Source organism: Polypterus senegalus, chromosome 5 (genome assembly GCF_016835505.1).
Source record: "Polypterus senegalus isolate Bchr_013 chromosome 5, ASM1683550v1, whole genome shotgun sequence".
NCBI lineage: Eukaryota > Metazoa > Chordata > Cladistia > Polypteriformes > Polypteridae > Polypterus > Polypterus senegalus.
Genome location: NC_053158.1, coordinates 141,799,180 through 141,824,270, shown reverse-complemented (window position 1 = coordinate 141,824,270; position 25,091 = coordinate 141,799,180). Strand labels below are relative to the sequence as shown.

Here is a 25,091-nt window from a genome sequence, read left to right as displayed (position 1 = left end):
GGTTCAATTTCAGACTCAGTTCCTTGACTGACATTGTTTGCGGCAATTCCCTCTCTATCCACTATGGGGAAAGGCGCTCTGCAGGTGAGGGCATTCCTTTTTTCTATTAGAAGTGGCTAGGGCAAGGTGTCTGATATGACAGTCCAAACCTTAAACTTCTTACCTTTAAATTTCAAAGAGAGTAATATAGTCTCATATGTTTTAATGTCCCCATGGTCGGAGCAAGTCACAGTGGACAATGCAGAGGTTGCTACCAGAGTCTAACAGTGCTGAGAATTCCTATCCGGCCAACATAACAGAGACCTTAAAATTTTCCTCCTTTAACATGTTGGGGGAAACTTGCGAGCCGCATACCTGGGCCAGAACAATTGCCATTGTCTGCACAGGAGGGAGGTGGCACTCCCAAGCCAGATGTCCCGGTTGATCACAGCAAAAGCAGCTGAGTTCAGTCCACACTAAGGTGTTCCCACTATGGCATCTTCCACCCATGGTGCTGGCGACCCTGGAGGTCTGTGCTGGCTGGATCAAAATCGGGGTCAAGCCCGGGTAGCTCCATTGTTTCCATGTGGTTTGTGCACCCTCTAATCTGCAAGTCAGATCCAGCAGTGAGTGGACGCATTTCATCACAAAGGCTTTCGTCTATCCATGACAGGAGTGCATCAATAGCAAGCTTCTCCACAATGTGCTCGAAATTGTCTCCACTGATCTAGCTTTGAATCAGGTCCACTAAGCCCTGGATCTGTCCTCATATGGGGAGGTCTGGATCAATATGTCATAGACGAAACTGGCGCCCCTTGACCATCAGGCTCACAGCCGTGTGGAGGAGGATCTGCTGCTTCAAGAAGTCATAATCATCGAATCTTTCAGGAGGGAGGTTTTGTATAATCTGTAGAGCCACCCCAGTTAAAAATGGGGGTCATGATAGATGGCCTGGTTCCCCTGTCCTAAAAGGCATCAATGTTGCCTTGTGCTCGAAGCAAAACAGGAAACACTCTGGGTCGTCCAAGGGAGCCATCTTCACCAGCACATCCCTGGAGAGCATGAAGACCGGAATCGTAGTGTTGTCTGGACCGATGCCTGTGAGAGAGCCTTCTCGGACCTAAAACCGCTTTACCATTGTTCCCGGGACTGAGCAATCCAGACTTTTCAAAGGAATTTATTCTGCAAATGGATGCAAGCACTTATGGTTTATGAGCAGTGCTATCACAATGTTTTGAGGGGGAAGAATACCCCATCACATTTCTCAGCAGAAAGCTGCTACCCAGGGAGTGTAATTATTTGACTATTGAAAAGGAGTGCCTGGTGATTAATTGGGCAGTGAAGGTCCTCCATTACTACCTCTGGGGACAGCAGTTTACCCTGGTGACTGACCTCACTTTAGTAGCAGTACAAAAAGAAGGATTTGACTGCCCGGCTCACTCGGTGGTCTATGAGCTTGCAGGCTTTCACTTTTGATGTTTGCCACCGTCCCGGGGCTGCATACACCAATGATGATTATCTCTCCCGTCTGGCCGAGCCTGGCTTGGACGGTCGCTTTGCCCATACCAGTGTGGACAAAGCTAAAGGGGAAGATGTGAAGTTTCTTTTAGGAGACCCCCCCCAACGAGACGGTATGCCGAAGTGTGACTCCCGTATCTGTGGAGGACTGCATGTCCATTGCAGAGGCAAACACAGGTTCGCAGTGCAGCAGCAGAGCGCAGCGGAAACAACTACAAGCTGAACAAGATCATGCTATACACACCTGTCTCTGATGGACGATGCAAGGGACATTATAAATGCAGGAAACAGTATAACTTGGCCACTAACCTGGTCCCGACTATGTCTGTTTGCTGTGTATAGGAGAGTGATAGGTCCTGCTGCAATAAATAACCTAGGTGCTCTTATTTCAAGTTGAATAAAGCTGGTTTTGCTAAAGTACTGAGACTCAGCCTCGTGTTTTGTGTTTATTTATACACAAGCAAATGACTTGCTTAGGCTCAAAGACAATGTCCGAATCTGGAGCATTATGGTTTACAGTAAAGCACATTAGCCTCTAGTTTAAAATATCTACAGGCTTACTATATTCTAAAATCAACTTTAAGTCTGTTAAAAATAACAGAAGAGGAAATATTTTAAAAACTTGGTTCTACTACATCAGCATACAGTACAGTACTACTTAAGTGTAACATTTCTTAAGCTAGGCTACATTCCTACAATGTATTGTTTTTCTTATAATTTTCATTTATGCATCATGATGTTTATTATTATTAATTGACAGGGAGTTACACACAGTATTTATGCACAGTGTCTATAAACAGTATCATAGCAACTATAAAGGGAAACCTAGGTAAACTGATCCTAGACACAGTAGCCAATTAACTTGGCTTATCTATAGTGAAAAAGCTCAGAAACTTTACTGGAGCTTTCAGATCAAATACAGGACAGTCTTGCATTTGAACACAAAGGTTGGCCATACAATACAGTATATTGTATGTGAACCTGTACAAGATTAGGAAATAGATTTAAAAAACTGATTGGCAAGGATAAAAATGTATCAGAGCCTACATCTCTTGAGTAAATATGTTAAAAATGTGGAATAATACAAGTTACAGCACAACATATAGCAACATTTTTAGGGAAAAAACTAATAAGTAAGTCAGTACAGTGGAGCAAGAGGGTATGCTACTGAATCATGCTACCTGAACTTATAGTTGATTCCTGACTGATATGCTTTCTGTGTGGGTTTTAACTTGTTCTCCCAGTTTCAGTGGCACACTTTTCAGACAGCGTAAAGATATTGGTTTAAATCAATTGGAGAATTTTTACCCCGCTGTGATGTTCTGGTGCCTTATCAAGGGCTTGTTCCTGACTTGTTCCCATTGCTACTAGAACAGATATCTATAAGCCCAGATTAATAAGCAACAATGAAAATGGCTGCTTGAATTGAATAAATGTGTCATATTACTAATGCAATACACACATCCTTCTATATAAAAGCGGTCGGGATTGTCCTTCTGTCCCGTGAGTGCTACGCAGGCGCGGAGTTTCACACACGCCCGGTCCATTTTGCAATGCATGATGGGATTTGTAGTTTCGTTTTTCCAGGTAACAGATGATTTTCTACTCCAGACTGTGCGATATCTTCTTCGTCTTTCTTACTATATAAAAGCGGTCGGGATTGTCCTTCCGTCCCGTGAGTGGAAAGCGTAGCGGTATTCCACTTATCACAGACTTACTACTTGCAGCTTATGCACGGCGACATGATGTGAGCAGAGTTCTAGTGCGCCCATCGTTCCCTTGCTTTTGTGTGCGATAAGCTGGAAAAATAGACAAAATTATGTCTCTGGAAATAATTAATGTTGATGGAGTACAAATGCCTCACCGCATAGTAAATATCAGGGGGGTTCAATAGGCTGACCTCAATATAGAAAAAAAGTTTAAATTTCATCACAAAAATAACAGAAACTACGAGTATTAAAGTAATACCGCTCAAATGCAATACAACCAAATTAATGAGTTTGTATAAAAAATCAAATTGATCTACATATTGAATTGCCTTAAGAAGTGGTCAAGTTAAAAGTCAGTCGCCTTAAAAGGCGGGTCAGCCTAGTTATTAACTAATTCCTGAAAATTCACCCAAAATGGCATAGGCTCAGAACATGTTCAGTATTCATCTTCAGTAGTTGAAGAACATCAACAACATCACTGTCCAAAACTCAAGAACAATCCTCTGGAGAATAAACCTTCCAATGTACCAAATATTGCACATGAGAATCTGGATGACAGGAATCTAGTATTTTCACCCTGTATTTTTTGGACCTACATTCAAAGCTCAAATTAGTTTTGAACTTCTTGGCACTTTCATGGACTTTTGCAAACCTCAAATTGAATCTTAGGGTTATTTTTAAAAGCAACCTCTCTTTTGAAAAACAGATTAATTTTGTGGCCAAGAGTTACTTTTTCTAGCTTCATCTATTATCCAAGGTTAAGCCTTTTTTACCTTCTAGGGATTTATTTACTCATTATTCTAGTTACTCATGCTTTTATCTTTTCTCAGCTTGATTACTGCAACTCATATTCTAGGATCAGCAAATCCCTGATACCAGTTTGCAGCTGGTTCAGAATGCTGCTGCTCATTTTTTTGGTTGGGAAAAAAACTCTGACTCTGTACATCCAAATTTTACCTCTTTACAGTGGCTGCCATTTAGATGTAGAACTGATTTTAAAATTTTACTGTTAGTTTTTAAATCCTTACATGGGTATGCTCCCATTTATTTATCTTATTGTGTATTATACACCAGCCAGTGAAACTGATCTGCTGGTCAGTTGTCTCTAGTGGTTCCTTGTAGTAAGTGCAAAACTATGGGGGACAAGGCTTTTGCAGCTGCTGCACCTCATGTGTGCAATTCTATACTTTACTACATTAAGGAGTCACCTTCAACTGAACTCTTTAAAACTATATTGAAGATGCCTTTCTATTCTCTAAATTTCCATGACCATCAGTGATACTGATAGTACCGTCCTCTTAATCCTTTGCTTGTTTTTAAATTTACTGCTGGTTGTATAGTGTTTTATTTAATTCTATAAATTTCATTTTACATTTATTGTATGTTTTAATGTAAAGTATTTTGTCCTAATGATGTCATTCCAGCGTGACTTCCGGTCGCTGGCCCCTCACAACTCATTGTTGTTTCCAGACAACTGGTGCCCAAAATTTCAATGTGCATACCAAAGCAAAAATGGTTTTATGGCATGAATGAAGGTAATAAATCTTTCTTAAGAAATTCCTGACAATTATGCAGTGAACAGAATGATGCTCTTTAGTTTTTTTAAAACAATTGGTTGTTTAGATTAAAAATATAATTTAAAATATTCATAGTCAGGACACTTCTGTTGGTCATTTTTCAGAAGCATGACTGAACTGGTAAGATTGTACATCCAAAGCATTGTATAGGAAAAATGCCACAAAAAGATCACTTACTTTGTGTTCTTCTTGACCACTTTGAGCCTTGCTTGACTTCCCCTCCCAAAAACTTCTCCTTGTCTCCACTCTCTCTAGATAGTGAAAGAAGGCCATCTTCCCAAACCTTAGACTATTAGATCTTTTATGAATGACTCTGAGTCTCTCTCTGAAAGAGCTGCAAGTCTCAGAGAGTTCCTTGCATTCTGGACTGTTCTCTTCCTTCTCAGCAAGTGTTTCGATGTTTTTATCTGCAGCTTTGCTTCTTTGCATGCTGAGAAGGAAACAGAAACATTAAATAGGATCACAGATAATATGTTTAAATCCAGTTGAGCCTTCAGGAGCCTGGTTTCAATGTGGCAGCATTAGGCTCAAAGAGGAAAATCACAAATGTAAAAATAAAAATAATGGACATTATTACATTATGTGTTTAAAGAATGAATTTAAACAAAATGTGTCCCTTTTATTTTATTTACATAATTTAAAAGGAACAATAAGTGTATTACATATATGCAAGGCATACCCCCTCTTCTTTCCATTTAGAGAACAGAAGAAAAAAAATATTTAATTTGAAGCACTTATTACAATTCTATCAATGGTTCGACATGTTCAACTAATTGAGGACCATATTAAAAATGCCTGTCATTCCTAAAGAAGTTTTGAAGTGTTATTCATAAAGTTAATTACTTTTCTAACTAATTTTAAGTAAAACATTACACTTGTATCTCACTGTATTATAGTATGTGGGTTAGGATTCTTCCAGTTGAGCAAGAAAGATGGCATGCTAGCAGTATACTGTAATTCATCAAAATAGATTCTCACTAAACAGCGATGTCCTATCAGTGCTGTTAGAGAATTAGTCATTATTGTGAATGCAAGATTGTTTGATAAAAAACCAGAACATTTTAATCCAACAAAATCCTATCACAGGATACAGTCAAAACACATTAACCCAGTTCATCTAGTGCCTGCTGACTTCCCTCATGTTTACAGTCTTGGTTCCTTTGATATTTTCAATAGTCTTGAGACAAGAAAAATGTGTACTATGTACATTTTTGAGTTGATACAGAACATTAGAAACTTTATCAAAAGCTAACTTCAACTATTTTTGAAGATCAGTCTCAAAGATTCTATTCTAAACTTGGTCTAAGTTTAACCCGAGTTGCATTATTTTGAAAACTCTGCTACAGTTTAAATATAATACCTACTGTGTTAACCGACTGTGATAACACATACTGATAAAACTACTGCATATTTTTATTGCAAGTAAAAATAACAATTTCTACAGTAGACATTAAGAGTAATGCTACTAAGCATTTTAAAGTTAAAAATGTAAGAAGTTCCAGTAAAGAAATGGGTAAAAATAAATAAATATGTAGTTCAGATCGAGAGATGATTCATTTGCCCTTGAAAAAAATTAGACATTGTTAATTATCTCTGAATAAGGAATTTGGATATTTGCCCCTTCTCTTTGGTTCTTGAGATTCATTTCCCTTTATTTTAATAGACTATGGACTTACAAAAGTTTTATAAACAGAATTAGAGTGTTCAAAAATATAAGGATGAGCAGAAGCTTTAGGGCAAATAAGCTCAAGATAGTATAAGACATTTAAAATTTTGTTGAAAGAAGCCATTCATTGTAAAGATTACCTTTAAGAGACAATTAAACCCACTGTGGGCAGCACGGTGGCGCTGCTGCCTCACAGTTAGGAGACCGTGGTTCGCTTCCTGGGTCCTCCCTACATGGAGCTTGCATGTTCTCCCAATGTCTGCATGGGTTTCCTCCAGGTGCTACGGTTTCCTCCCATAGTCCAAAGACATGCAGGTTTGGTGCATTAGCGATTCTAAATTGTGCCCTGTGTTGGCTGGGATTGGCTCCTGTGACCCTGTAGTTAGGATATGATGGATGGATAAACCCATTGTGTATTTTTCATTTAATTGTTTCCTATGTTCTTTTATGTTTTAATAGTAAATATTCAACCTGATCATTTTTTGTTTTTGTTGTATTTTTGTCATACCCATATTTGTAACGTCTGCTGCTAACAATGCATCCAGTCCCAGTTACTGTATATTTCACTTCTGTAAAAGTAAACTGGTTTGTTGCTGTTGCTGTAACATTGATTCATTTTCTGAACCAATCAATTAATTTCTTAAACTTCCTAATTTCAGATTTACAACTATGAAGATATGAAGTTGAAGCAGAAACCTTGACAACCTTTAATATCTGGATGAGATATTGGGACAGCTTACCTATTAGCAAGACAACAGGCTTGATGGACTGAATGATCTCCTCTCGTTTGTCAGATTTCTTATGTATGTTCTTATGGAAGAGGAATTACAGCTTTTGAAATACAGTTGGTTACATTTCTTTTGGTTTTTTTTTTCAAGTGGAGAGTAGGCTGGTAAAGTGACTTGCCCATGATCGTATAGTGCTAGTAGCTGGATTTGGGATGCTTTGTAAACCATCCGGTGTTGGTTCCTGACTTTCACGATAGACCATTGGGATAGGATCAGTGTCTGAACTATGTTCACATAAATTGCAGTACCCTATGTAAGCATAAACTTTGTGCCCCACAATCCAGTAATATATAATCAAAGAGCAGGGGGGACTACCCCCCTCGGAGTTTTGAGGCACACAATACACAAGGACAATAAAAAAGTGTGTTGGTGTGTACCTTCCCACTTTAGGCCCTGGATAAAGTTCCACCCCAGCACCGCTCTTCCCAGTAAGTGTTAAAACAGGTGGGTGTATTACCGCATAAACAAATGTATTCAGCTTACAGCTCAACTTATATTTTGACTAGCCATCCCCCGCGGCTTCGCCCGCTCACCCCGTATTAGTGAAACAGGACAGTGAGGAGGGCCCCGCCCAGCTCTCTATACCTGACATCACTCTTCTCCCTCACCTCACTCCAGCAAACAAACTGATATTCTTAGCGCAATGAGAGAAGTCGCAAAATCAACCAGAATGTTCAAGCAAATTATTGAAAAATCGTTCGCTAACTAAGCGGAGTTAAGATTATGCCCCAAGGCAGACGCGTGAGCGAGGAGGGCGAAGCCCGATGAGTCTCTCTCGGATTCACGCTAATATATCAGTACCGCAATCAAACTATGATATTTAGCGCGATGAGAAAGCCGCAAAATCCTCGGAATGTTCAAGCAAACTATAGAAAAAAAACCCGATCTAAATCCGTTAAGTAGTTCTGTCCTGAAAAGCTGGCAGACATACAAACGTGTCTAAAAAACTATAAGAAATTTCGCGCTTGGACCACGAAATTTTTAAAACCGTTTCTTAGCGAGCACCTATGGACCAAGGGTAGCCTACATTCCAAATTTCAAATCCCAAGTCCTCATGGTTCTGGAGATTTCGTGATGAGTGAGTCAGTGTGGTATTTAGCTTTTATATACTGTATACTGTATACTATATAGAAGATTGTAAAGCGAAAAGAAAATTATGTAATAGTAACATAAAGGTAGGGTTGCCAGACGTCCCGTATATATACGGGACATGTCCCATATTAGATCATTTTGTCCCCTGTCCCGTACTGAACTTTCAGGGACACCCAAATGTCCCATATTTAGTTCCAAATTTCATAATAAAAATGTATTTCAACTACCTTCATACGGTACCTAGTTTTAACTTTATAATTATACTTTCTTTTCTCAGATTCTCTTTCTGAAAATTACCCAAATGTAACGACGAAACTAGTGTTTGCTGCCTGGTTGGCTGAGGACAGCGACACTGTTACTGTTTTGCTTTCCAGTCGCGCTGCTGTGCAGTTCTGTATCAGCATTACAACATACAGCGTCAACAAAGTGTGTTGTTACTACTTGCCGCAGCCCACTTTTTTTGTAACTGCCTGTATTAAATAAATATTTTCAAATGATTTCACTTTTACAGACTTTTTTAGCTTGTATTAAATAATTTTCAAATGATTTTACTTTTGTTTTCCTCATAACCCATTACAATCCTTGCTATATGTTTTTAACTTATGTCTCTGCTTTGATATAAAATATTGGTCTGGGTGTGTAGGGGGCATGTATAAATTTATATATATAGTAATATAGAGAGAGATTTTAAGAGTGTCCCGTATTTCTAATTTTCTAATCTGGCAACCCTACATAAACACTGACGTTTAACATATATTGTATTTTAATTCGAATAAAAAGGTGTCTGTTGAAAAATATGAAATTAAGAAACAATTCGCTTCAACGTGTAATTAATTTCTGCGCATGCATTTTAAGAATGTGTATTTACTAAAAAGGTGGCATACCACGAAGACATCACGTTGCACGTGAACGTTAGGACTACATATCCCAGAAGCCTTTGCACAACCTTGATGTTGAGAGGTTTCCGTTGTAATCGTAAACGTACAAACTTTAATTTTCGAATTTCAGAACACATTCTGTTTTGGAAACACATTCAAAAAATGTTCCATTTTACGTATCTCTGAGCTTGCTTGAAGTTTAGGCCGCTACGAAAAGTAGGCGGCGCTCCAGAAGAGAACCATGGCGCAGGAAAGTAGCGCGGACATTGTCCAGTGCCCTGTGTGTCTGCGTGATTTTAAAGCGGCTGATATAAATTCTCATTTGGATAACTGTTTATTGCAAGCTGAGGTGAACGAACAGGAACCAGAATCAGAGAGTAGTGGAGAGCCACCACGGAAAAAACAGTGCACCGCGGAGCCGTGTCCTGCCATGTCGGCGTGGGGCGCCAAGGAGGGCAGTGGCGCTCCTTCCACATCAGTGTTTTCTCTTTTCCAGAAAGGGAAGCCTGGTACTACTGGTGACAGTGATGCACCTGGATTCTTCTCCAATAGACGTACCACTTTCCAGAAGTCGGATGAGGCTGACCGTTTTGCGAATATCCACAAGTTGGGAAAGAGAAGCGCTCCAGGCGGAGACGTGTCAGGTGACCAACTTCGTTCCAAACCTGCCCAGGATGAACTTGCAACGTTGGGGACCCAAACGAGGGAGAAATTATACGACAGTAAACCTTTAGCAGAAAAAATGAGACCTTGTACTTTGGAAGAATATTTTGGACAAAACAAAGTTTTGGGTGAAAATACCCTCCTTAGATCACTGTTAGAAACGCAAGACATCCCCTCATTGATACTTTGGGGACCACCCGGGTGCGGTAAGGTGAGTACAGTGCATTGCATCAAGGCCCCTCTTTGCTTGTAGCATTAAAACGTCGTTTCGTAGTCCGATTATGATAAGTTAACTCTAAACTCATTAAATAACTGATTTAAATACACTAGGATGTGGTTAGAAGCAGACAGCGACCACTTTTAACTCGCGTAAATGTATTTGCATTTCTGTCCGCGTGCAGTTAATACGTAATCGGAAAGTAATTTGAATTTTGCGCGGGGAAGATAACGTCAGAACGTTCTCTGCAGTCGATAGTGACGCATTTTAAAACCAGTGGTAAATATACTCGGACTAAATCATACAAAACGCATGATAATGCCAGTTGTAAAGGAGACATAATATGCAAGTTTCCTACGTTTTAGCCACGTGATGGCCAAGTGACCACCGTTTATAAGATCTGTAGCAATTCAAGATCCAGTGCCGATTTATTTAATTTCTTCTTTCGTTTAATATTACGATTAGTCAGAAAGTAGCTATACAGTATTCTGTTTTTTTTAACGATCATCTTTTCATAACCATTTTCAGTGGGTCTAGAAAGACAGGCTCGCCAGTCTTTATTCCGCAAGTAATTTACAACAAACCCAACAAATGTGAGATTTGTTTTCCCCTTGTACTTTTTGATATTGTTTGCAGTTTGGTCACTTTTTAATTGTATCGTAAACTTTTGTCTCTCTGTTCTGCATGAAAACTTTACATTACAAATTTTTCTTGGCCGTCACAACAAACTGTATGGGATAAGTGAAATGTAATTTCTGGGAGGAGTATCTGTTTTATTTCCTTTTAGAAACAAATGTAGTACTCTTTTTATTTCTCTAAATATCAAGAGGACAATAAAACACAGTAGTAATAACAATCGATTTTAAAAAAGCATACAGTACATAGTCTTTTTTAAGGATTCATTAACTCCAGAGCCTAGGCATAAACAAACTTTGTACCTGTCAAAATCAAATGGAAGAACCTCAGAACTGGGAAATATAGCCATAGTTTGAAATTATATAATCCATATGTTGTTTTGCATTACAGTAACCAGAGTGTCCAAAAATACAAATTGTTGAAATGTTTACAGAACAGATGCAGTAACTTCTCAAATAAAGACAAGACAACGCTAGTTCCTTTTGTTATACATAAATTCCTTCAGAGAAGTATATTCCTTATCAGAGGTCATGGGGGTATCGTTTAGCCGAGGAGGTTTTTATTGATGTAGTCTTATTAAACCTTCACTGGTCAGAGGATAAACGTTTATTATACTATGATCTGACATTTGTGTAAATGTCATTAGCTTTATAAACAGGAACTCTAAAGTGTTTCATAATTGTGTTTACATCACAGCTTTTGTTACAGTGATACATAAGTAAAAAGTGGGTTAGAATTTTATACAGCTTGTAAATTGCTCTTAAACACTGAAATAAAAAAAAAAAAAGGCAATTGTAATGAAGTGTTTTGAACACTGTAATGTGCTCATGAAGGACTACAGAATGTAAAAAATCTTAAATAGTTCCACTAATACACTTGGACAATTAAAGCACTTAAACATTTTAATAGTACAGTAATCATTTTACAGATAAGTTGACAATGGGAGGGCTTAAAGGCCTCTATGTATTGTATATGTATTTAATTTTTCATTTGTGAGCTCGTAGCAGCTGAGTCACTCCATCCTTAGTGCAAAGCTTTCACACAAAAGAATACCCAGTTTAAAATGAAGTCAGAGAAAATATGAAGCTTTGGATCACTTTTTGAAAAACAACACACTAATTCTAAACACAGAATATGCAATACATATTGGTGTGTGTGCGTATATATATATATATATATATATATATATATAGTGAGGTCTGGCCGGGTGGGACGCGTCCTTAAAGGAAGAACGGGAAGATGGCTTTTGAAGGGGACTATCTTCCCCAACTTGCTACTTGGCAGCCCCCTTGATGCAACGGAACCTCTGATTCCCATGGGGTTGTATGGGAATTACTGTTTGTCGGCACAGCCCTTTTGGTTTCTGTGGATGCCACCTGTGGGAGCTGCCAAGCCCTACATTGGGCTTCAGCCACACCTGACAGCAATTCCAGACCTCCCTAACAAGTACCTGGAGTGCTCCTGGATGCTGCTTAAAAAGGAGCCTTCTGCCTTACAGAGCTGAGCCAGAGTCGGGAGGAAGAGGAATGAAGCTTGCCTGTGGAGGAGTTGAGGTAAAGGAAAGAGAATTAGAAGTGCTGTATTATGATTGGTGCTAGTGGGAAACAACTAGAAAACATTTCCCATGGAATAAAAGCCTTCTTTTTTACGACACTTGTGTCTGTGCCTGTCATGTCGGGTGTTTGGTTAGTTGGTGCACACCCTGTTGGTCCACAGTATATCTAATGATTAGACATACTGGAATTGAAGGCAATACATAGCAAATGAGGAAGTAGGGGGAAGGTGTTAGTCATAAAATCTTATTTAATATGTGGATGATGTTTTTAAGCCTGCATAAGCTGGGTTCATGTCCAAGTGTCTATTAATGGCATTGTAGTTTTATAAGCACTATTCAGCCAGCTCTCTGGCACTTTTAGTATTAGCTTTTAAATTTATTTGCACCATGTCTCAGTTAAACATGTGTCTGGTTGAATTTCTATATGCGTATATCCGAGACCGTGGGTCTTTCCTACTGACGGAATTGCGATGTTCTTGTATATGAGTGTTTAAGACGTTTGTCCCACATGTATAGCTGGCATTGCACTCCATGGTATAATAAATATACCATGCAGTGCATGCCCAGCTATATATGCCCAACTGTGCACAGATAACAGAATCGGAAACTGTGAACGCGGTCTTAATTTATTGCATGTTTTTTTTTATTGTGTTCACATCATCATATTTAATCAACAAGCTCTCGAAAATAATCACTCTGCAATATAAAATACAATAAACTAACAGTAACTATCTACCTTGGTTACTCATAACTGGGTAACTATGTATAACGCTGCTTAACAAATCACAGCTTTACAATGTAGGAAATCTTTACACAGCACCAATGTGCAAATACATGCAGAATCACAAATATGTATAATCTAATATATGTCATATAAAAGTCAATGTATGCTATTTTCAGTTTTTAAGATATGAGTTGCCACACACATAATAACAAATGTTGAAGTCAAAAATCCAGTGAGTCAGGTTTGAACCGAGTAAGCTACCATTCAAAGAGTGACTGCTGTTCCAAGTCTTCTTTTAATACTCTGTACATGAAAGCAATTAAGTTTTGGTTTCCTTTGGTATGCAATTACTGGGTAATACAGGATTCAATGCACAGACTAATGTTCGACATCTGTTAAAGTAAGGGCTAGAACAACTCTATATGTGCCAAACACTGCCGTGAGTCTTGCTCTTTTTGGAAAGCATTACCATTGCAAAAACGGAATACAGAGCTTACTTCAGGGCATATAACATTTCATGGAAGGTAATATCATCAGTGGTGCATTTTGTACTTGTCTACACAAAGTTCACGCCTGTTTCACTGATTAACTGGTTTATTCATTCACTCTGTCAGCATTATTCCTCCACGATACGCCATCTTCCTTTCCTTGGCAGCATCTGCTCAGTTGCTCCTTCTTTCTCAGTTATGCCAATAATGTTTATGCACTTGTGCCAGCACCTCTTACTCTGCTGTCATGAAGGTTGTTGCTATCTGTTTCTCAGACTTGTAGTCCATATCATCTGCTCAGAGCTTGAAAAAAATTCTGTGAACACGCCTTAATCAAGATCAATGTATTTGGAATTCTGTGAGCCCTTTTGAGATCTGGTGTTCTAACAATGGATGATAATCTAGTGCAAAAATTGCACTATAGCAAGGTTGGGGGATGTTTTGAGATGCAGGAAAATGTAATCTCTGTTTATGGAACAGACTCCAGATCTTGTTGAGTTTTTGTTTTGTTTGCATTAGAACTCTATTGAATAGACTAACTATATACACACACATTACTTCCTAAAACCCAAGACATCACAGTTTTTGTCAAAGCGTTTTCTCTAGCTTTAGAAGATAATCAGCCACATATTCATAAGTAATACAATCTGACTTCATTCTTGCACAAAATCATAGTCACACACATGCATTTCATTACTATTACTGTCCCAACTAAAGAGAGAAAGTTACATATATTTATCCTTGGCTAGATCAACTTATTATTCAACATGGAAAAACTCATCATCAGTGTTGCAGTCGTGAGGTCCCAAAGAGTTATTTGAATGGACAACACTTTGCTGCATACTTCCCATAAGTGTGTGAAGTGCCTATGTGCATCCATGTGCTATGTCCTTTTCCAGTCTTCCAAAGTAAATATTATACCTTAAAATAGATGAATTATGCCCCAACCTGCATTTCATTTTGTTGTGTTCACCATAGCTGTTTCCCAGAAGGTGGTGCCCCTCCACAAAGAACATTACCATGTGAACAGAGCTCCTTATGAAAGGGACAGCTCACTGTACTTCACATTCAACTGTGACAGGGTACCTTTGTGTGTTATTCACCAAATTTTGAAAACTTTATGCAATTTAATAAGGTGCACATTGTAAAGTTAACTATTTTAAAGTTTATATTCTTTTAATCTCATTTGTATTATCTATTCTTCTAAAACTATTAATTCAAATATAAATCAAAGCTCACCAGTTCTTGCTGAATTTTGCTGGGAAAGCTTGCAACCCCTGGAGGTTTTTTAAAAAGAAGTTCTTTGATTTATTACATTTTTGGCAGCTACTTTTAGCAGCCAAAATGCTGCTCAGTAAATCCCAGCAGCTGCTTTAGTATAACTCTAATGCCAACTAATAGATAGTCTTGCTGGTGCAACGTGGGCAAATATTTCCATAAGAGTGGATCCGAGTCAGAGTACTGTTTTACTCCTTTGGTTAGGCTATACAATATGTCACACACCAGTCTGCAGATAATGTGTTGAACATTTTATTGTCACTTTTTTATTTTTGGGTTTATTTTATAATATGCCAGTATCAAATAACTCCGGATCGCTCATGAATCAGGCTAAAATATTTTGCAGACAATGTTTTTACTAAGGTACAAAGCATATAATCGAAGATAAAAAAATAATATAAAAAAAAACTGGGAAACTTTTGATAACTGACAGCATGCAGCATTATACAAAACTGTACAAGTGGATCCTTGAGAACAGACTGATCATCACAGTATCATTTATGGGGGAGACCCAAAAATAACAACATTTTTTTCTGGAGGGATGTTAGTTCCAATGTTTGCCACTAGGAGCCTATACTGTGGAGTCCTGAAGTGCTCAAGCATTTGTGTGATGCAGTGTGGCGAAAATGACCCAAATTGTGGTGATAAGGAGAGTAGTTTCTGCATCACGACAACGCTTCCACACACACAGCATTGAGTGTGTGTTAGTTCCTCGCAAAAAACAGGATGACAATGGTTTTCCACCCCCTTATTCCCCGGACCTTGCACCCTGTGTTTATTTTTCTTTTTTCAAAGAAAGAAGAGGGACCTTAAACAAAAGCGTTCTCAGGATGTAGTTGAGGTCAAAAAGCAAATGACAGAGACACTGAAGGCTATCACTTTGCAAGAGTTTCAGAACAGTTTTGAACAATGGAAAAAGCGGTGTGTCGGAGATGGCTGGGGTGGCGACCCGGCCGGGACGCCTAGGAGGACCGGAGGAAGGCTCGCGCCTTCCCCAGACCATGTGGAGGCGACCGCCCTGGTTCATTTGGGGGCCACGGGTACAGAGCTTAGAAGCTCAACCTTCTAGGGACCCGTGGTCACCGCCAGGGGGCTCCCCCGTGCCTTTGGAGCCCTGGACCTCAGCACTTCCACCACACCCGGAAGGACCGGGGGGGAGGACTGGGGACACCCAGAGTGCTTCTGGGTACGCAGCCGGCACTTCCTGCACACTGGGGCATGTCGGGAAGCACCTGGGGCACATCTGTGTGTGGCCGACTCCTTTCGTACGAGGGCAAGAGTTGGGAGTGGAGTCGGACAGAGCTTGGTGGAGGAGCCAAGGAGGCGGCCTGAAGGAACTGAGGCATTGTTGTTGGCCAGGACTTTGGGGACTTTTGGGATTTGTGTGCACTTGGACATTGTAAATAATTTATGAATAAATGTGTGTTGGGTGACATTAACGTGTCCACCTGTCTGTGTCCGGGCTGGCTTCCGCAGGTGGGACTAGTGTATTGCGTCTCAGGGAGAGTATTTTGAGGGTGATTAAATGTTGGAAATGTTCTCAGAAATGTATTCTATGTTTTTTTTAATTCTCGTAATTTTTATGTCCCCCCTTGTATATGGAATGTTCTTTTAAAAAAAAAAAAAAGTCATTTGATGAATTTTCCGTTCAACTTGTTGAAGAAAAAAAAGTCGACAGCTAATTACAGAAGCATCATCATGCTCTTACAGAAGAGTCCTCAAATACATTATTAGAAGTTTTAGATTATTAGTGTTCATTTTCACAAAAATGCTCCAAAGAAAGAGAATTTTTATTATGAGATGCAACTTTAATTAGAAATAACAGAATTAGTAATGTTCACCTTTTCTCTTATAGACAACTTTGGCACATATTATTGCTACCAATAGCAAGAAGAGTGGCAATTCTCGATTTGTTACCCTGTCAGCAACCAGTACATCAACCAGTGAGGTGCGGGAAGTAATCAAGCAAGCTCAGAATGAGCTGAAATTATTCAAAAGGAAAACTATCCTGTTTATTGATGAAATCCACCGCTTTAACAAATCACAACAGGTAGGATGACCCTCTTTTGAACCTGCTGCTTCTTTGTGATTTGTCTTTTTAATTAAAAAATATCTTGCATGTATTTTAAGATTCAGATCTTTTAAGATGTTTTATTACAATACCTGCTTACTGTAGGCATTATGTCGAGAAGTAAATTATTTGCCATTAAGTATTTGTCATTTTAAAGTGTGCAAGTTGATACTTTAAGCAAAATGTAAAAATCAACCTGCTGCATATGCTAGTGTATCAAGGCTGAGCCCATCAAAAATTGATTCTTGTTCTGTGCAAGGTGAAGTGCCAGACATGAAAACTGTAAAATGTTAGCAATGGAACATCTTTTTGGTTTATCTTAAATACAATTGTGTACAGTGGCATTTAATGGTGAATCTCAACTTCGCAGAAGTGACGATTACAAAATAAAGACATTGGACAATTAATTAACATAACCTGTTAGGTCTTACCACGTTATGGGGCAACTACAGTGCCCTATACAATATATTCACCCCTATTGGAAGTTTTCATATTTTACTATTATACAACTTCAGAACACAGTGTATTTACTTTGCCTTTTTTTGACATTGATTAACGTAGAAAGAGTTGATAATGTCTAAATGAAAATGGATCTAAATTAATTACAAATATTAAACCCAAAATAGTTGATTGCATAAGTAATCATTTCATAAATGTGTCTTTTTCAGCAATTCCAGCCATGAGTCTGTATAAATAGGTCTCTATCAGTCTGACACATCTGTGCACTGCAGTTTTCCCCCATTCCCTCTTTTCAAAACTGCTCAAGCTCTGTCAGGCTGCAATGGGGATTATGACTGATTTTGAATTGGATTGAGATCTACACTCTGAGCTGTCCATTCAGGACATTTAACATTGTTGTTTTTGAGTCATTCCAGTGTAGCTTTGGTTTTATGCCTGGGGTAATCGTATTGCTGAAAAACAAATTTTCTCTCAAAGTGCAGGTTTCTTGCAAACTGCATCTGGTTTCCCCCCAGGATTTCTCTGTATTTTGCTCTATTTATTTTACCCTCTACTCTTACAAACCTCCTAGGGTCTGCTGCCGCGAAGCATCGTCATAGTATGATGCTTCCACCACTGTGCTTCATGTTGGGGGTGGTGTATTTTTTGTGATAATGTACAGTTTTTTCCTTATGCCAAACATGTTGTTTAGTCTGATGGCCAAAAAGCTCAATTTTGGTTTTGTCACACTATACAAACATCTTACAGCTGACTCTGGAGACTCACATATTGCTTCATGAAAACTGTAGCCGAGATGTCATGAACATTTTTTTTTAAATTCTCTTTGCCACCATACCTTAAACCTGTGACTGGTGAAGCCCACGGGCAACTGTTTTTACAGGCACAGTATCTCCAATCTCGGCCATTTTAGCTTTATCCTAGGTCTCACTACTACTCTTGCAAAAAATTTTTTGGACTGTCAGCTCTAGGCAGATTTACAGCTGTGCCAGACCAATTCTGTCTATTAATAAATTATTTAACTGGAATCCGAGGGATATTCAGTGACTTGAGTATTTTCTTGTATTACTCTCCTGCTTTTCAGTCACCTTTTCACAGAGGCGTTTGGAGTTTTCTTTTTTTTTTTCTTTATTTTATAGGTTAGGCCACTATACTGACTCACAACAAGTTGGACCTTCCAGATAAGGTGCATTATACTATAATCAACTGAAAATCTTTGACTAAAGACAGGTGATCTCTACTAAACTAATTTTCTGTCTTTTAAAACCAATAGATGTGCCAGTCATGATGTAGGTGTGTCATATTAAAAAGGGGGAAAAATCTGACCAATTTTAGCCTCTTTGTGGTTCTGTCGCTTGTGTATGGAGATGTGGTTGTACAATTAAACAGATTTTTATTTTCATGAGAATTCATGAGCATATTCACATATGCATAATAGAACTATTTTACATTACAGTGAGTAACTAACCATATTAAAAAAGAGTAAAACATAATAATTTGGAAGTAAATTATGTTTCTTGTTGCATTCGAGTTATTTGTTGATAATACAATTTCATTCTGTTTGGCTTTGAAATTAACACACAGATACATTTTAAACTTACACTTTTACTGTAAAACTTCAGTAAAAACAATTTTTTGAATTACATTTTCGTCAATATCGCATTGAATTTTGATTCTGTGTTTCGACTTTCATTGTGAAAACGCAACATTTAACTGCCCGTGATTCAATTTCATTTCTTTTCTCTCTATTAAATAAAACAACTTTTTCGAATGTTTGGCTCTGAGATTTGTTAATTGTCTTTGCAAAAGCTATTCTAATGGGAAACTGTTAACGTTCTAATGCAAATGGCATATGGAGATCTCCTTTGTTGTGTAATGTTATCCGCGGAAGATGTACTACATTACTTTTCTTGGATACATCCTTCTTTCTACAGTAGTTCGTGTGGTTAATGGTTGTAGTTATTCCTCGGGATATTAAGTTGATGTTTTCATCTTCCACACGATCACCACCAACTGTTTCAGCATAGTCTATTAGTCTATTTTTTTTTTTTTTTTAGTCTAACCAATTTGCCAAGTTACCGATCATCTTTTTTGGCGTTAATCCATTTGACTTCATTGTTTCTCTCTGCTAGGATTGTCGGTGTACTCATTTTTTCTGTTGATACCCCTTAGTGATGAAATTCTTCAATAGGATTTGGACATAATACGTCTTCTTTAATTGGGAACTTAAAGTGAGGAAAATGTTAAAATTTATAAGAGCTGAGAGAGCAGAAAATGTGTTTGTCAAAAGCATTCACACGAATGAGAGGTGAGATTACCGTGTGCGTGGTTGAAAATGATTGATAGGAGGGCGGGACTTGAAAAAATCTCATGACCAAGGTCTCAACTCGCAGGCGTTGAAAAAATCTTCCAAAATGTCTTGTTTCGTTGCAGGATTATTTTATTATAATTGAAAGATTAAAGATAATGTATTTTAGGTATTATAAATATATTCTATTAATTGGTGAATTTGAAAGACGTGACTTAAACATCTAGTGTAGCTTTAATAAAAAGATGGTAAAAGTTCACCTGGGTCCATATACTGCACATTAAGTTTCCCTCCACCCCCTGTGTTCTCAATCAAGGAAATATTTAGGTTCTTTACTGTCCTTTTTGGAATAATATGCTAGATCAGTGTTGCCCAAACCAATGGTTAGAAGAATATCAGTTAATGCCTAAAATAGGAATGACTATGTTATAGAAAGAAATGTTAGCAGTGGCTCAGATGTCGGGATGTTGTGTTTTCAATCTTCACATTATACTTTTTTTATTACAATTAAAAAAAAATACATGAAAACTGAACAGGTATTTGTAAAATTAAGAAAACCATATTAAGTATCGCTTACACAGTCTCACAATGGAAGATGATGGGTGGGGGTGGTCGAAGTGGTACAATTTTTAGCTACTTCAGGACTTTTATACTCACACTGCAAAGTAACTGACTGGTTTCTTATGCTTAAGTTATTAACTTGCTTGGTAAAGTCTGCAAACTGCATACAGGCTTTAGTGTAATATTGTAAATGATGAAATGCAAATAATTATGAGTGCTATTTCATACAAACCCATGGCCCTGAATTGTATTATGCAGATTTGATAATTGTTGTCATAATACAACCCCAGTTCCAAAAAAGTTGGCTTGATGTTTAAAATTTAAATAAAAACAATGCATTGAGTTGAAAAATCTCTTAAACCCATATTTTATTAGCAATAAAAAATAGAAAAAATATCAAAAGTTTAAACTGAGAAAACATAGCATTTTAAGAAAAGAGTAAGGTCATTTTGAATTGATGGCAGCAACACGTCTCAAAGTTGGTAAAGGGCCATTTTAAACCTCTGTGTAGCATCTCCATTTCTTCTAATAACAATCCGTAAACGTCTGGGAACTGAGGAGACCAGTTGTTAGACTTTTCGGGAGAGGAATGTTGTCCAAATCTTTTCTGATATAGGATTTTAGCTGCTCAACAGTCTTAAGTCGTCTTTGTCGTATTTTTCACTTCATGATGTGCCAGATGTTTTCAGTTGGTGAAAGCTCTGGAGTGCCGGCAAACCATTTCAGCTGCTGGACTCTTCAACTATGAAGCCATGCTGTTGTAATCGATGCAGTATGTGGTTTAGCATTGTCTTGCTGAAATATGCAAGGCCTCCCCTGAATGGGAGCATATGTTGCACTAAAACCAGTATATATATTTCAGCATTAATTGTGCCTTTCCAGATATGCAAGCTGCCAATTATATAGGCACTAATGTATCCCCATACCATGAAAGGTGCAGGATTTTGAACTGAGTGAGAACAACCTGTTCCTTTCCTTTTTAGTCTAGAGAATGTAGCATCCATGTTTTTCAAAAAAGAATTTCAAATTTTGATTTGTCTAACCACAGCAAAGTTTCCAATTTGCCTCAGTCAATTTTAAATGAGCTTTGGCCCAGAGGAGAAAATAGCATTTCTGAATCATGTTTACAAATGGCTTCTTCTTTACATGATAGAGCTTTAACCTGCAAGTGTAGATAGCATGGCAAACAGTGTTCATAGACGATGATTCCTGGGTCCAAGCAATATTTTCCATGACAGAATCATCCCTGTTTTTAACACATTGCTGCCTGAGGGCCCAAAGACCACAAGCATTTGATACTGATTTTCGGCCTTATCCCTTACTCACAGAGATTTATCCAGATTCTGTTGATCTTTTGATGATATTTTGATCTGTAGATGATGAGATATTCAAAGTCTTCACAATTTTACATTGAGGAACATTATTCTGAAATTGTTCCACAATTTGTAGAGGCAGCGTTTTGCAGTTTTGTGAATCTCTGCTCATCTTTACATCTGAGAGACTCTGCCTCTCTAAGGTGGTCTTTTTATACCCAATCATGTTACTGACCTATTGCCAATTAACCTAATTAGCTACAAAATGTTCCTCCAGCTGTTTCTTTGCAGTACCACTTTCTTTTCCAGGCTTTTGTTGCCCCCGTCCCACTTTTTTGAGACGTATTTTGAGATTGCCATTTAATTCAAAATGAGCTCATATTTTTCATGACATAAGTTGAAACTATTGAAAATGAGACATTATACTATGTTTCCTATGTTGTATTGTGAACAAATTATGGAAAGGGTCATCAACTACAAGGGCCAGAATTATGGCACTGTGTTACTGAGGGGGCTGGACTTTAAAATAAAATTAATTTACTAGGCTTACCTAATTATATGTTACTAGCCAACCCGCGGCGTAGCATACGCCGCATAATCAGGCCGCTTTTTAAATGATTTTTAAGCAAAGAGGAAAAAATAAACATTTGAAAAATCCGTAATTTAATTTCCACGTTGAATTTTCATTGTTCTTTGCGGTTCTGGCTGCTTTTTTATATATAATCCACTAAGTCACACGATGGGGGTTACAAAGGGTAGGGGCGTAATCAGTGCGGCGTATGACCGCGCTGCACTGGGAATTTCTCGTTCGTGGGGAACAATTGCAAGCCACGGTCTCCATCACGAATGGGATTCAACGGCTTACCTACGCCTCCCCGCGCCGGGTAGACACACGTTGATCCATTCAGTGTAGCGCGTGTGCAGTACCGGACATACAATTGCATCACAGACCTGTTAATGCTCAATCTCACGTGGCTGAAACCCACTTGTCCCTCTAAGAATTTGGACGCCGACCGCTGTTGGGTCATGTAAATATTTGGCAGGCGGGAGTCTCGTTCGTTTTCGGTAATAACCAGCCAAATCGCTCCACCAACTAAGAACTGCCATGCACCACCACCCACAGAATCGAGAAAGAGCTATCAATCTGTCAATCCTGTCCGTGTCCAGGCCGGGTGAGGTTTCCTGTGTTGAGTCAAATGAAGCGAAAGGCTTCACACCTGGTGGTGCCCTTCCGTCAATTCCTTTAAGTTTCAGCTTTGTAACCATACTCCCCCCTGAACCCAAAGACTTTGGTTACCCGGTTGGCTGCCCTGTTGCAGGGCCTGCATTGGTGAAGCAGGTGAGACGGTAATGAAACAGAGGCACAGGGCTTATTGGTTTTTAAAGACTGCTTCCTTCATTGGGTTTTAACCAATGCACGGAACGAACCAACACACAATCATTCCGTCTTTGTACAGTTCAGATGCACCTGTGACTCACGTAGACTTTTCATTGCTCTGTGCGGTTTTGGCTGCCTTTCTATATATAATCCACCAAGACACCTGACCACGGTAGTAGTGAGGTGGGAGGGGGAAGTGTACAAAGTGAAGGAGCATCTAAGAAGACGCATGTTTGTCGCAGATGCGAATTGCTGTATGTAGCGTGTATGGTCGTGCGTCATAACCGAAAACTCGTTTTTTAAAGACTGCTTTCTTCATTGTGTTCTAGCTTCAGTTGTAAAGGAATGTTTTAAGGATCCCATGGGACACCCCTCGCAAACCGTTTTACACGCTGCATATGGCGATTCACCTCCGCGAGAAATATGCCTCTATGAACAGTCAGCGTGGGTCGGAGCTGCATGTTGCCTCTACGACAGACGAATATAAATGACACCATTTTTTCTGTGTTGTCGCGTCTGAGTTGGTGGGCATGGCTCTGCGAGTCGTCGTCGTATCCAATGGTCTTGGAGTTGGTGGGCGTGGCTCCTTCCTGCGTGCGCCATAGGTGTCTCACTTGTCGGTGGCTTAGTGAATCCACGCCCCTTCCGGCGTGCTTTCCATGGTCGTCTTGCCTTAGTGAATTACATATATAGATTGTTTAAAATGTTAACTTTCTTACAAAATTATTGTTATTTTTACTAGCTTAGATCTGTGTGGTAACTGCAGTTAGGCAATCAAGATACAGTACTTTAGTATTTTTTAATATTACTGATACGATAATATGGCAGAACCCTGGGTGAAATGCACCTACTTTTGGTATGTAAGCCTAATGAAATTATATCAATATTTTATATCCCAATTGTTTTGGAATTACTTCAGTATTCTAATGAAAATATTCTAAATAACATAGCCCATTTTTCCCTTCTTACATTTTCTTTATTCATATATTTAACTCTTCGACGGCTGGATATTTTTTTTGGCTGCCAGCAGGAATGCGCAGCAGAGCAGGCACCAGCCGCCAGAGCAGTCTTACTTTATACCCATAATGCATTTTATATAGATTCCAGTGTTTCTGTTTGATGTTTATGATATATACATTTAACAGTTTATTTTGAATAATCAATTGCATGTTGATGGGTCATATGGGTTTGCTATACTTTGCAGCCTTTTATTATGAGGGGACAACAATAAATTTTACTTAATATACTTTTTTACTTAATATACTTTTATAATGAGGAGACAAAAATAAATTTACTTAATATACTTTTTGTATTTTTCATATTTTCTTGGTTTTTTTTCCTTGTTATAGAAAAAACAATTCTCGTGCACAATCTACAATTAATGAGCCATAAAGACTGAGTGTGGCATATTATGATGAGATCTGTACCTCTGTAATTCAGCTGGTTTATTTTGGTCCACACATTTGTTGAAAGTTGATTCCTAGCATTAATTGTCCCAGTAAAACAATCCTCTATATAAGCTAATGCTTTATAAGTTTAGCTTTCATGTCATTATACAGTTGATTTCTTTTTACTTTTATTAATTTTAAATGTAACAGCAGACTGGTATGACTGCTGTCTTTAATGAGGAATTTTTTTTTATTATTAAACTAAATTGCCTTGCATTCCTATCCCATAGATGGAAGTTAATCATAACGAATTAAAAAAACTTACCCAAAGTGTGTAATGGAACAATGACATGGACAAAAATTAGCACATATTCATATCTTAAAACACATAAGTGTAGATTCTTCTTTTAACTTATTTACTCTAAATGTACCTTGGCTTTCACAAGAAATGTCACGGTGTGAAATAGTGTTTACTTATATGTAGTAAAACTCATTAATCATGTTTATGAATTTGATATGTCTTATGAGCATTCCTTTCCCTATATGTGTTTATTTATTTAAAAAGGTATATTGTATATTTAAAAAGACATAAGCATTCAATAGAGAACAAAATAAGAAATATTGCAATCACTAATTTAATTTTTGTCTCACATAAGTTACATAGTCTTTCAATGGATCAAGTAAGTAGAATATTTTAAAGTAGTATTTATTTATTTTTTTCAGAATTATAGTTTTAAGATTTATATGCTTACTATTTTTATGGACATTTTAATATAGTGTTTGACTTAAAATACAAAGCATTACATTTTCATAATTATAAATTATTTTTGGAAAAGTTAATGCAGAAA

The 25,091-nt window shown here is 38.1% G+C and overlaps 2 protein-coding genes across 3 annotated transcripts in view; one reads left to right on the top strand and one right to left on the bottom strand.

Annotated features, from left to right (window-relative positions):
• LOC120529538 (myosin light chain kinase 3-like) overlaps positions 1-25,091 on the bottom strand; it is a 161,361-nt gene that overhangs the window by 136,134 nt on the left and 136 nt on the right. For both annotated transcript variants that reach the window (XM_039753418.1, XM_039753419.1), the window contains exon 2: positions 4,961-5,213. In XM_039753418.1, coding sequence (XP_039609352.1) covers positions 4,961-5,213 — 253 coding nt within the window. The remainder of the gene's footprint in view (positions 1-4,960; positions 5,214-25,091) is intronic.
• wrnip1 (WRN helicase interacting protein 1) overlaps positions 9,271-25,091 on the top strand; it is a 53,222-nt gene continuing 37,401 nt past the window's right edge. The window contains exons 1-2 of the mRNA XM_039753421.1: positions 9,271-10,081; positions 16,624-16,818. Coding sequence (XP_039609355.1) covers positions 9,449-10,081; positions 16,624-16,818 — 828 coding nt within the window. The 5' untranslated portion in view covers positions 9,271-9,448. The remainder of the gene's footprint in view (positions 10,082-16,623; positions 16,819-25,091) is intronic.